Genomic DNA, 14,308 nt, shown 5'->3' on the forward strand with positions numbered 1-14,308 from the left:
TGTCCTGATTTGCAATTGCATATGAACCTGTATTTTTTTGTCACTGTGTTGCCAAAGGGCAATCTACTTCAGCACAGAAGTTATAAAAAAAACCCTGGATTATTACCCAGAGATGGTTAAGAGAGATGGGTAAGCCACTGGATGTGAGAGATAGAGTAGGTAAAAGTGGCTCAGAGGCCTAAAAAAGGTTGTAGGAGGCAGAGACAAGAAAAGAGCGAGGGGGTAGGTAGAGAAAAGACAGGAGACAGGATAGAGTCAACAATGAGAGATACTGGGAAAAAAATACACTTCAATATACTTGGATGCAAAACATCAGCATTTTATTAGAAAAACATCCGGAATAGTGGGACGAATCCATGTGAATGGGGGTTTTGTACTGATAAATAACTAGCACACAGCAGCTCTTCATTTCTTCTTTACTAGTGCTGCCTCAGCAGCGGCTGCCTCCGCTTCTGCCTTCAGTCTCTGCTCACGCTCTCGGAGAAACTCCCCGTACTCCACTGGTGACAGGCTGACAGAGGGATGACAGGAGAGGAGGGGGGGGGGCATAGTGGGAGAGAGAGAAGATGGAGATTAGAGGCATATCAACAGATACATCTACATTACATTAGAATTTCAAACATTTCTAGCGATCGATTGAAATGCAAGGCAAGCATTGCTCTTCCCTCAAGTAAAGATGATGGGTCTGAGCATTTGCTCCTAGGTGACATGCTTCATTTATTAAAGAGCTTCAGTTTAAGACCAGACTCTGCTAATAGAACAGGCTGCTTTTTTTGTCTGTCAAAATGTTGACATTTGATGTCGCAGAGACTGGTGTTGCAGGTGTCAAGCAAACACTTCTCAAATGAATAGTGTCAATAATTAAGCTAGCAGCATCCCTTACAATTTCTCAGCATTATTAAGGCATTAATTATACAAAACATGAATTTTATGATTCATTTTTAAAAGCCTGCAAATCAAGCTCAATTCTCAACTGTGAGAAATTCCAAATGAGCACAGGAACTGAAGTCATTGCAGAGCATGTGGAGTAAGACTTGATTTATTCAGCCATTATTTATTCACATCTCTTATTAAGGTCTTTACTAGGTGGTGGGATGTCTGAAATATTTATACAAGGAAAAGATGGATGCTTAAAACTCACAGTAGAAACCAGACATGCAGAAAACATGAAAGACACTGTAAATGCTTGTAAAATTTTTGTAGATAATTTATGCCTACAAACACAGTTTTCTTAAAACTAAAATTTTAATTATATTTTTAAGAGATACACTACCATTCAAAAGTATATGGGATTGGCAAGATTTTGAATGTATCTTATGCTCACAAGGCTGCAATTATTTGATCAAAATACAGTAAAGACAGTAATATTGTAAAATATTATTACAATTTGAAATAACTATTTTCTATTTTAAAATATTTTAAAATGTAATTTATTCCTGTGGTGCAAAGCTGAATTTTCAGCATCATTACTCCAGTCTTCAGTGTCACATGACCCTTCAGAAATCATTCTAATATGATGATTTGGTGCTGAAGAAACATTTCTTATTATTATCGATATTGATTAAAAGTCTGTCACTTTTGATCAAATAATGCATCCTTGATGAATAATTTCTTAAAAAAGAACCTTACTGACCCCAAATATTTGAATGGTAGTTTATATTTGTTTTAATATTTTATATTATATATATATATATATATATATATATATATATCTTCTGTCATTCTATAGCTTTGAAGACATTACTATTGTTATAAAATGTAGAAAATGGCAAAAATGAGTTAGTGTATTGAAACATTTCACTGGTATAGTATGAAGTAGAATGAAGTTTGAAGGACTCTCACTCATTGACGATTTTGATGCCGAGGGATCTGGCTGAACCGATGATGCTCTTGACAACGTTCTGCATGGAGGTATCCTGCAGCTTAAAGCTGTCATCCTGCGATTTGACCTGTGCAATCTCATATACGGCCCTCACGGTCACCATACCTGCGGTCTCATGCCCTGATAGATACAGGAAAGTGGAGGGACAAGGTGGAAGGAGAAAGAGAGAGGAGATGAAACACAGCAGCACAGAAAAAGAAAACAGCAGGAGGTGTGGTTGGTCATGATTGAGCAAATCGGAAGTGGAGATGGAGTGAAGGCGAAAGGTAACGGAAAGAAAGGGGGAGGGAAAGAGTGGGCGCATAAGAAAGAATAATTGAGGTGGAGTGGAATGTATGAAAATGAAGCAAATCCATAATTCTTCTTTTTTTAAAATGCCACCTTCAACACAGCGCTCCCTTTAGTGATTGCACGGCTCTTTACCAGTGCAGCTCATCGTCAATATATCATCAGTCAAAAAATTCAATCTGAACCAAAACACCCTGCAGGGGAAAGTCTGTCCATTACTGAAACATAAGGCAGTGGCAAGATATACAAATAGACTGCTGAGAGATTGAAGGAGGGATGTATAGCCACAGCTGCCCTACTTGTAATAGGGTTCGCTTACCAGTCTTTCCGGCTCCTTTTTCAATGCCGGCGGCCTGTTTCAAGAAGTAAGACACAGTGGGCTGCCCAATTTTCAGGTCATACGTCCTGTCCGACTGGTGGAAAGAAAAGAGGGGTAAACTCAGTCAGAAACGTCATTTCATTTCATAAATTTCAGAGCCAGGTGGAATTAATAATTAAAAAAAAAACGTTCAAAAGTTTCTGGGGTCAGTAAGATTTTTTAAGTTTTTGAATAAATGCTCTTATGCTCACCACGGCTGCATTTACCTAATCAAAAATACAGTTAAAACAGTAATATTGTGAAATATTATTACAATTTAAAATAACTATTTTTTATTTTAATATATTTTAAATGTAATTTATTTTTCCTGTGTTTCCAGCAGTCATTATACTCCAGTGTTCAGTGTCACATGATCATTCAGAAATCATTCTAATGTGTGACCCTGGACCACAAAATAAGTCATAAGTCGCACGGGTATATTTGTAGCAATAGCCAACAATACATAGGGTCAAACTTATCGATTTTTCTTTTATGCCAAAAATCATTAGGATATTAGGATATATAAGTAAAGATCATGCTCCATGAAGTTATTTTGTAAATATCCTACCATAAATATATCAAAAATTTATTTTTGTGAGTGGATATACATTGCTATGGACTTCATCTGGACAACTTTAAAGGTGATTTTCTCAATATTTTGATTTTTTTGCGCCCTTAGATTCCAGATTTTCAAATAGTCGTATCTTGGCCAAATATTGTCCTATTCTAAAAAAAAAAAAAAAAAAAAAAAAAAAAAAAAAAACATACATGAATGGAAAGCGTATTTATTCAGCTTTCAGAAGATGTTTAAATATCTTTTTTTTCTTCTTTTTTTTAATTGACCCATATGACTGGTTTTGTGGTCCAGGGTCACATATTCTGATTTGATGCTCAAAAGAAACTTTGATGAATAGAAAGTTCAAAAGAACAGAATTTATTTGCAATAGAAATTTTTCTAATATTATAAATGTCTTTATTGTCACTATTTGATCAATTTAATGTGTTTTTGCTTAATAAAAGTATACTTTACAAAAAAATCTTACTGACCCCAAACTATTGAGCGGATGTGTATATATTTGTATCTTTGCTAATGAAGTTTGTCTAAAATTCTATGACAGAAATTTCCCATTCTAGTCCAAAACAGCCCTATCAATTTGTACATGCTGGAGATTATTTGCTTTGAATTTCCATTAAACTTTGCTTAAATTCCCTATTCATATCACTTATATGACTTTTTCACTTAGGAATACAAAATGAATTATTAAATCAGACCATAAACAAGACTTTATATGTACATAACATGCATACATATGGAAGGAGATACAATAAAATTGACATAGTAAGAGGAAAATAAGACAATATATAAAAATAAATTAACATAAGTGGCAAACAATGTGATAATAAATAATTATCTGATGTGTGTAAATGATATAAATAAGACAAATTAATAATGATCCCTGGCTGTCAAGTTCAGTGGCAAGTTTGCTATATGGTACTTGTTTGCTACATATATAAAGAACCACTAAAAGTCATTGTGTTGTTTTTCCCTATTGGTGTCGTATCTTGTGCCTAAGGCATGAAGTGAACCAGGACTGCAACTGTTGCCCTGTCAAAAGGGAGGGATGGGGGAGTGGGGGGGGAGTGTGCTCATTACACGCACATACATTTAAAGAGAAAAATAAAATGACCCTTGCTGTCCATCAAAAGAAAATGTGAAAGAAACCCATGTTGTGTGAAAAGAATCTAAATTAAATATAATGTCAATGTCATAAAAATCACATAAAACTACATAATGAATGATATATAAATAAAGCTTACAATATTTGAGAACACCCTTATCTACTGTAGTTAATCTGAAACATTATGGGTTGCGTGTCGAGTTTATGTTTTTGACGATTATCTGTTGGGACTGTGGGAACGAAAAGTTATTTTCGTTTTTGGGTTTGTGGGCGTCAAGCTATCGCTCTCAGTCTCATCGCACATAGCGGGTGGTATCACAAACACCATCTTCTTCAAGAGCGAGAAGAGCTAAAATCCTAGAGCATCCAATAGAGTCTCTGGAGCCTGACAGAATCTCATTGGCATCCACAGACTCTGACAGTCTCTCATAAACTCTCAGTCGAGTCGAGTGAAGCCAGGCGCATGCATCCACACCCTCCATTCCCCTGGCACACACCCTCCACTGTCAGGCCTGCCGAAACCAAAGCTTTAAGGCAGGGATTAGTCTGCATAGAGAGGCTCAAAAACAATGAGAGTGCAGCAGACAGCTTAATGGGACAACTGGGACTTCACAGGCAGTCTGACTTGGGGAGACAGCCTGGCTAAAATGCATTGCAGCCATTCGGCTCAAGCCTAAAGCAAGCAATGTGCTGCAAACTCAAACAGAATTTTCTCCACACCCCCTGCAGCTAAAGATCATGTATAGCTCAGGCTAATCTTCAATCCCTGTCGAATGCTCATCAGTATAGTGAGGAGCTAGCTTTAGGGCCTAATCTGCCTGTAGGACTTGAAAAATGAATCATAAAAAGACATTTTTTCTTTGTTTGGCAATGGAGTTTTACATTCTGGATGTCTTAAAAGGATAGAATATATAAACATTCGTCATCTTTTACTCAACCTAATGTCTTTCGAAACCCGTCTGACTTTTGTTTTTGTGGAATACAAAAGACGTTATTTATAGTAGAAATTCCAAATGGCTCTTTTCTATACAATGAAAGCTGTTTTATGTCTTGCAATATAGCACATGAGTCATATTGACTATTTTATCTAGCTTTTTCCCCCCTTTTTAGAGCTTGATAGCCCTTGGTCCTTATTTATTTTCATTGTATTAAAAAGAATGATGAACACTTATCAAAATGCCTCAAAAGAAGAAAGAGAGTCAAACATGTTTGAAACCACATGAGGGTGAGCAAAAGAAGACAATTTTCATTTTTGGGAGACCTGTTCCTTAACAGTTTGATAAATACGGCAAACAACAAATAAAGTATATTAAGTTTTTCCTCTTTTTGCTCATTAGATTTGTGTGTTATTGACTCTTTTCTCTACAGCTATTGTATTTCTATATGCATATTTTTTTATTTGTTATGCGCTGCAAAGAGTCCTTGGGTTGGGTGGGAAAGACATTGTTTTTGTGAATTATGTGGACATTCCATAGGCGTAATGGTTTTTATACTGTACAAATCGTATTTTCTATCACCCTACACCAACCCTACACCTAAACCTACCCATCACAGGAAACTGTGCACATTTTTACTTTCTCAAAAAAACTCATTCTGTATGATTTATAAGCCTTTTGAAGAATGGGGACATGGGGTAATGTCCTCATAAGTCACCCTCTCCTTGTAATACCTATGTCATACCCATGCCATTATACAAAGTTGTGGCCTGATATGTCACAAAAACACGCGCGCGCGCACGCACACACACACACACACACACACAATTAAAAATGGAAAGAGATGCTAACTAGCAGTGTTGGTATTGTTAATTAAAACTAAAACTATTAAAATGCATTTTCATTTATTGAAAAAAAGTTGAACTAAAATAAAACATGAATATTAGAAAACTAGAATAATTAATATTAGAAAACTTAAATGAAAATTAACATTAAGTTGAAGTACTAAAATGAAAAGAAAAAACTAAAACTGAAATAAAAATGAAGGCTAGATAGAAATATATAAAACAAAAAAAAAACTAACAAAAATGACAAAAGCACAAACAATTATGTAAATGCAACTAAAAATAAATTAAAAATTCTAAAAATCTAAAATCTAAAAATAATAAATGATTTAATAGTATATAAATAAAAAAATAACACTGGTATCTAGGGATCAGAATAAGGGGGCATTTACACAACACCGTTTTCAACTAAAAACAGAAAACTTTTTATCCATTTTGGCCATTCATTTTCACAACAACTGTGTTTTGGGGGCCTGAAAATGCCGTTATTGTCTCAGTGTAAACATGACATCATGTGCATGTGTATTACATGTTTAGTCTGTAGGTGTAGTTCTTCTTTACAAAGTGACATTGCCAACTACTGGCCTGGTAGCATAATACAGCATTTTTAATTTTAGATATCAAGGAGACTAGGGATAGGCTCTTATGACATGGACTAGTAAGCAACCACCTAGAAACCACCCTGAAGACCCGAGTGTCACATCTGGCTCATAGATTCGACATTAAAGGGAGACAACACCGTGAAATTAACTCAAAAAAGAACTTATTACATCAAAAATCAAAGAAAACAACAATCAAAATATCAGTAATCAGTAATGTTGGTCAGTCATAACTGAAAGGGACAAATGAATAACTGTGAGCGTTGCCAGAACAAATGCATGGAGGCGAAACAAAACAAATATTCCCAAAACTGGAGTGCGGGTCTGGCAAGCTGCCTAGGAAGCAGCTTAGGAGCGGCCCAGACTAACAACTGCACGTTTAAAGGGGTCCTATTATGCCTTTTCACTTTTTCAACTTTAGTTAGTGTGTAATGTTGCTGTTTGAGCATAAAAAAAGATCTGCAAGGTTACAAAGCTCAAAGTTCACTCCAAAGGGAGATATTTTATTTAACAGAATCCACTTTCCAAGAGCTACAACAAAAGGCTCATTTGGACTACAATGCGTTTTTTCCTGGGTTTTGTGAATTCATAATCTTACTCATTTAAATAATCCCCACCCACAGAATATGCAAAAAAAAAAAAAAAAAAGCTTCCAGATCCTAAGAGAGTACAATGCAGGCTACGCACAAAAAGCTTCTCTTGAAATGGAGCAGTTCCCACTTAGTTGGGACAATCTGTTGTTTGTGGATCACAACTTGTAAGTATGTCTTATTATTTGTAGTTGCATTTTCTATTAACAGTTCCAATTATAAGTTTTATATTGTTGCGACGATGTAAACAAAGGGCAAAGCTTCACCTCTGCTCGCCTAGCCAACATTAGTGTTGATGTAGTGTTTACCGTAGCTTTTGTAAGCTCTCGCTTTTGTAAGGCTGTTCACTGCACCTTAGGAAAAGAAACCATGGGTTTGTGAATGATTACTGTTTGTATTACCATAGTTTTCTAACAAATATCATGATTAAATGGTGAAAAACACTGTATCTAAAATGTATACGAAAATGTGTACTAAAGCGGTGCCAATCAAACACACTAGCCCAGCTAACCAATCACAACACATTTCGTATTTCGGAAGGAGGGGCTTCATCGAAACAGGAACTAAATGGTGCGTTCGAGCCAGACTGGGGAGAGAGGTGCTGTAATAATGTAAAATATGTGAAAATTTAATGTGTTTTTTGAACAATCAAGCATGAAAGCATATTCTAGTACACCCCCCAAAAAAATCAAGACTTTGTAAAAAGGCATAATAGGACCCCTTTAAATAAGGTGCCATGATGAGATTCAGGTGCACTCAAGTCACGTCCCAGTCCCCAATCAGACCGACAAAAACTAAAGAAAAACAAACAACCAGAACCACAAAACAAATGTGTCAGAACACGAACAACCACCTAGAAACATGCTAAAACTGCTCAGAACACCTTAGCAACCATGTAGCAATGTCCTGGCAGGCAACCAACCACCACACCTTAACAATGTAGCAGCAAATTTTACATCAATGAGCACCACAGCACTTAGTTTCTTCAGAATATGTAAATGTAGTTATTATTGCAAAAAAAAGATGAGAAGTGATCATGTCAACAAGTCAAAAAAAAAAAAAAAAAAAAAATCACAGTGGGCTGTACCATGTGTACTCAAAGAACGAATGATGAATGACAACAGCACTAAGGTGCACATTTTCCTCTCTCTCTCTCTTGCAGCTGGTCCTGGAACGAGAGCTGATGTACCTGCAGAGGAGTGCCAACAACAAAGGCTGACAATTTTTACCCTCGGGCAACCACAACTGACAGGACAACACAAAGGGATGAGCTAGATGAAGGTGACATTGTTGCCGAAGATGTCTGGTTCTACTTTATGCAACAGAAGCCTCTAGATTCAAACTGTGGCAGAACTGGACCACGGACACTCGCTTAATCAGCTCAGAAGAAAAGATTATGTGTTTGGATTGTGACTGAGACAGCGCATTAAACATGAGCCAGAGACATTAAAACACCCTAGACTGGGTTTGGTGGCAGTGCCGGAGCATAATGTGGCCATATAATTTCCTCACAACGTCTGCACCGCCGTCTGGACTGCCACTGCATCACCCCATTTCGCTTAGACACAGAAGGTTAACGAAACTGGGACTTCCAATTGAAATCACACAAGAGCTTTTCAACACTTCTTTAATGTAAAAGAGATGGAGACCTGTAATGAGAACTCTCATTTCACGCAGTCGTGCCACTTTAAAATTTGTGATCAATGACCCCTCCATAATAAAAAGCCATTTCTCGCAACCTTCATAATGGGCCTTTGCTCAAATGCCCCTGTGCTCTGTCGCCGACTCGGCAAGCATTACTAACAGCCATCAATCCATCTTTATTTAAGAGTGAGAATATGAGGAGAAAGTGCTAGACCTCTCATTTTGTTACAGAGGGCGGGTGAAAAATGGGAGAGAATAGATTAGAAGAGGCAGAACGAGAAACAAAGACTAAAAGGTGTCGGGGAAAAAGCTGCTAATGCACATAAGTGAGGGATCCATCAGACTTTGAGAAACTTTGGAGTACATTCACGGTCTTTGACTGCAGACACTATGATGAAAGGTGTGTCCTTGACAAAACATAATAATAAACTTGCTGAAGCTCCCTGAGAAGGTGAGCGGGGAAATAAACCTAGGCTAGATGAACATTGCATACGCCGCATCAGTGACTATTCCTTGTTTACGAGTCACGCTCAGATTGGGAAAGCTCTGTTCTTCTGTTTAATCCACTTCGCTCAATACCTTCATTTGATCATGATGTCAGTAGAAGGCCTAATCCGTGCTTTGGCATTCAAGAAGCATCTAATGCTGTTTGCTAATGCGCCTGAGATGCAAATGTAAACGAGCACCCCCAGGGACTCATAAACTGAGAAAACAAGTGGCAAAACAAACGAGAGCAAGATTGATTGAAAAAATAAGGTGTGTTATGAGGCCCCCAAGACATCACATATGTGACTGATTGGTAAAGTGGTGCTGACATGGAGAAAACGACAACAGTATTCCTAATTAGTGGTTACATTACCTTCACATTGATCTTGATGGGAAGAGGGATGCCTTCTTTGAGGTCTTTGGTTTTCTCATTGAAGTCTTTACAGAAGGCCCCGATGGGAATCCCTTTCTGGAAAAGAAGGTATAGGAAAAACATTCAGAAAGGTTTAGACCCACACGCATTTTAAGCCTGTTATTCATTGTGGCAGTCTTTTGATGAATACCAATAGCCATTTAGAATGGCTGCATGGTGTCAATCATTCGATAACTCATTGGTGCACTGTGAATGCCTCGGCATGCTTGGATGCCTGCGTGAGTGAGTGAGAAAGCGAACGAGAGAGGCTGGTGGAAGGCTATTTACCCAAGGGTGTGAGTATATGTGTGTGTGTAATGTCAGAGTATGGCAGTCATCATGCCTCTGAGACTCCAGATAAATTAGATTCTCTTTCCTGGCCCTTGCCAGGCAGAAAGCTAAATGTATAGCTGACATTAAGTCAACACTAGCTGCCATTTCTCCTGTGCGGCTTCACCAGAGCATGAGTGTTTTCTGTGGGTTGACTGCAGAGGCGTCTGCTAATCTGTAATCTTATTACAGTTGTGAAAGTTTTCCTTGCACTTGAACTTTCAGAAGGATCCACAGTTACTGGAACACTTGTTTCATCATGTGGTAGATGTTTCAGTGCTTTATTTAACGGTTGGATCTATTAGGAAAGGGCTGGTATTGCAGTTAGCAGTCTGGTTACAACTAGACACCAGACCCATTGATCATCCATAGTTCATCAACTGACCATTTGATGCATTTTACTGTGAAAATGCTAAGAACTGGTAAGTTAGTAGCATCAGTTATTTTGTTTGAATACCTTCTACCAAGTAAAAAAAATATATCCATGAGCAGAATTGTTTTTTCAGATGTTTCAGAGTTTCAGATGCCTGTGAAAAAATCTGTACCTATTGATTTTGGATGGACATAAATTCTGATTTCTAAGTCATATTAACATACACTACCATTCCAGTGTTTGTGGTTAAGATTTTTGAATGTTTTTTTGTTGTTGTTGTTGAATTTTTTAATCTCTCTTATGCTCACCAAGGCTGCATTTATTTGATCAAAATATAGTTGTACAGTTACATTGTGAAATATACAATATACAATTTAAAATACAAAATACAAAAATATACAAAATACAATTTAAAATAACTGTTTTCTGTTTTAATATATTTTCAAATGTAATTTATTTCGGTGATGGCAAAGCTGTTTTCTGAAGAATTTTCAGCATCATTACTCCAGTCTTCAGTGTCACATGATCCTTCAGAAATCATACTAATATGCTGATTTGCAGCTCAAGAAACATTTATTATTATTATCAATATTGAAAACAGTTGTGCTGCTTAATATTTTTATTAATATTTTTTTTATTTTTTAGGATTCTTTGATGAATCCAAAAGTAAATAGAAATCTTTTGTAACTTATATATAATAGATTAACTTATTATAAAAGAATAATAAAAAAAAAAACTTACTGACCCCTAACTTTTGAATAGTGCTGTATTTCACTAATTCTTCTGTTTATATTATCATAGAGTGCTGCACAATTATTTTTTATAGTCTTCTACTGAGCTATCAACCAAGAGCTATCAACCAAGGTTGTGTGGCATTCTGAACGAAAATGAACTGAAATTCAAAGAAATTCATATATCTGGAATTTTTAACTAAGCAAAGTCTGTATAAATATAGATAAAGTGAAATGGAACAACCATGTCAGTTATTTCAGATAAACAAAACTGTTTCAAACAGCATGCGAAAACAAAATTAATTGAGTTTGGTCACTTCAAATATGTCAGACCTTTCCTGTTTAAGCAGGTGGTTCTTGGCCATAATAAGCTGCAAAATATAACAGACTTTTTGCCAAAGTCGAAGTTACCTCCCATATGTGACATACGGGCCAAGATAAACAGCACTTTTTGGCAAAAAGTAAATTTGCAAAGAATTTCTTTAAAGCGCCATTGATGTTTGAGCCTAACTTATAAATACTGATGTAATCTTTTCAGATTAGTTAAAGCAAACACTGTCATGCAAGAGCAGCAAATATTTCCCCACAAATCCAGAGATATTACTGTTCAGCAATTTCAATTTCAACATTAATGAAATGAAAAACCAAATCCCTGGATGGCAGGCAGCCTATCTCCCTCCTGACTTGCTTATTAATAGTAATCCCATGTCAGCCCCACTAGCATCTCCACAAGCCCCCCGACTTCAGTGAGGACAACAGATCTAAGTAAACAAGAAAGAAGGCGGGTGATTCCTAATTAAATATGGATTAATATTAAACCGAGGTTGTTAGGAGAGCCTCAAAAACACTTGGGCGAACACACTGAGATTCCACACCGCTTCCACTTCGGTTTTTCCACCCGCTGCTTTATAACTCCCTTTAAAGTTGCTGTTTTTGGTCTGAAAAGGGAGTTCAAACAAGCAAAGACATACAGAGGATAGCAGACAGATCTGTGAGGAGGAGATCGTCCAATGACAGGGGGGAAGCAGGCAGGCAACAAGGATGAAAGATGATGGAAGTGTACTGACATCAGACACAAAAGACATTCAAACTGTGCCAAACAAAGACCGGTACAATGGAACAAACCATGGTAATGGTGTTTTGTGTAGTGCTTTTATTATCATTAGTGCGGCCATTATAAAAATGGGAATCTGTTGTTGGTTGAAAATACAAGGCTTGAAGATGAAGATTGCTCTGGCTATCTTTATGGAATAAAGCTCCAAATGACCAAGAAGCTTTGTGTTTAATGGCAGATACATTCACTTTCAAGTTCTGGCCAAATTGCCAGTCTAGCTCTCTAAAACCCAAGATCTAATCATCCAGAAGTGGAGCGGTCCAATTAAACCTCTTACTTCAATAGTGTCTGATAAAAGCAGGACTGCGAAGAACAAAATGGCTGCAGTACATCACCTTGATGGAGGCATGCTACCAACCTTGGACACTGCACGTTATTTATTACATCAGATGAATATTAAAAGTGTTTATCATATCAATATTCTCTAGGATAAAGCAGCCATTCACAGTGAAGGTCCCGACGGAAGAAAAATCCTGCCTGAATTGTGTGAGAAGATAACCAGACAACGAATGCTTTCTAAACAATCATGCTCATAGATCAATTTGTTATGAAAAATGTTCTTGGGGGGGGTATGTGAGTGAATATGTGTTTCCTGTACTAAAGTGTTACCAAAAACTGTCTAAAAGACTGAAAAACTTCATAATAAGACTAAAAACTCCATCTAATATATGTTGTGCATGGTATCTGCATCCGGACTGTATTTGCGATTCACAAAACGTCTCCTCCTTTATTCATTCTTTTCATCAGTTATCCCACTTTGCATTTGTTTCATTATTATAACGTAAGCTTTCAGCTTCAGCAATTCTTTTTAACGAGATGGCCGCTGACATGGATGAATGACAAAAAGAGTGAGAACAGACCAGGAAAGTAACAGTTGTTTCAGATAGCTGAAATAACAGATTCAATGGCCACATATATAAAATGTGTCTAATAATACTGCACACATGTGAAGGACAGAGAAGAACAGTGTTGTGTTCAAGTCATGTCCCCTATGAGAACAATAACGAAGATCAATACTAGCATTCAGGAGGTCCATTTGACAAAAGCGGGTGAAAGGCTTCAGAGCGCTGATGTATGGAGAGGCCATAGGGGACCCAAATGAATAAAGAATGTATGTGTGAGGGCTGTGAGCTCAATCCATTAAAGAGAAGCAAAAGGAAAAGGAGCACAGTGGTGGGTTCAAGTGGTTCAATCACTTTACAGCAAAGCCTCTGAGGAGAAGGCATTAGAGGACAGTGTGACTTCCAACTAAGTGAAAACCTGTGTAATTAAATGCATGAATAAGAAATTAAGCAAATTAAAATTGTTAACAGTTCATATAAGGGATAGAACACTGTATGGGTCAGTTAGAGGATAGAAGCTGTTGGACAAAAGACTTAATCAGCGATGGGGACTGATATATAAAAAATTGATTTACAACAAAATGAGACACTTAATAGAGCGCCAATGTTTAATTGTGTCATAATTTACTCTTTATTCACCCTTATGTCTTTCTAAACTTGAGAGGCTTTTGTGAATCTGCAAAACACCAAGTTTTCTATGTTCTTTTCCATAGAATTAAAAGGAGCTGAAGGTTTCAAGCTTTAAAAATCACACAAAAGCACCATAAAAGTATCATTAAAGCAGTGTTATTTTAGTATTGATTCGATTCGTAAAGCTCCGAAGCGGTGTTTTGAAATCGGCCCATCGCTATGTTGTTGAAAAGTCGTTATTTTGTTTTTTTGGAGCACAAAAAGTATTCTCGTCGCTTTATAATATTAAGGTAGAACTACTGAACTCGCATGAACTGTTTTAAATATGTTTTTAGTACCTTTATGGATCTTGAGAGAGGAAATGTCATTGCTTTGAATGCAGGCCTCACTGAGCCATCAGATTTAATCAAAAATATCTTAATTTGTGTTCCGAAGATGAATGAAGGTCTTACGGGTGTAGAACGACATGAGGGTGAGTAATAAATGACATTATTTTCATTTTTGGGTGAACTAACCCTTTAAATGTCCTAATTGAGACCTAATCCAAGCCCCATCTGTGAAACCAGGCCA

At 36.9% G+C, this 14,308-nt stretch overlaps 1 protein-coding gene across 1 annotated transcript in view; it reads right to left on the reverse strand.

The window, feature by feature from the left end:
- Positions 1 to 303: 303 nt before the first annotated feature.
- mrpl11 (mitochondrial ribosomal protein L11) overlaps positions 304 to 14,308 on the reverse strand; it is a 38,481-nt gene continuing 24,476 nt past the window's right edge. Inside the window, exons 3-6 of the mRNA XM_051860317.1 lie at positions 9,680 to 9,775; positions 2,490 to 2,583; positions 1,843 to 2,002; positions 304 to 511 (exon numbers count right to left, since the gene is read on the reverse strand). Coding sequence (XP_051716277.1) covers positions 406 to 511; positions 1,843 to 2,002; positions 2,490 to 2,583; positions 9,680 to 9,775 — 456 coding nt within the window. The 3' untranslated portion in view covers positions 304 to 405. The remainder of the gene's footprint in view (positions 512 to 1,842; positions 2,003 to 2,489; positions 2,584 to 9,679; positions 9,776 to 14,308) is intronic.

Source organism: Ctenopharyngodon idella, chromosome 14, assembly GCF_019924925.1.
Source record: "Ctenopharyngodon idella isolate HZGC_01 chromosome 14, HZGC01, whole genome shotgun sequence".
In the NCBI taxonomy this organism is placed as follows: domain Eukaryota; kingdom Metazoa; phylum Chordata; class Actinopteri; order Cypriniformes; family Xenocyprididae; genus Ctenopharyngodon; species Ctenopharyngodon idella.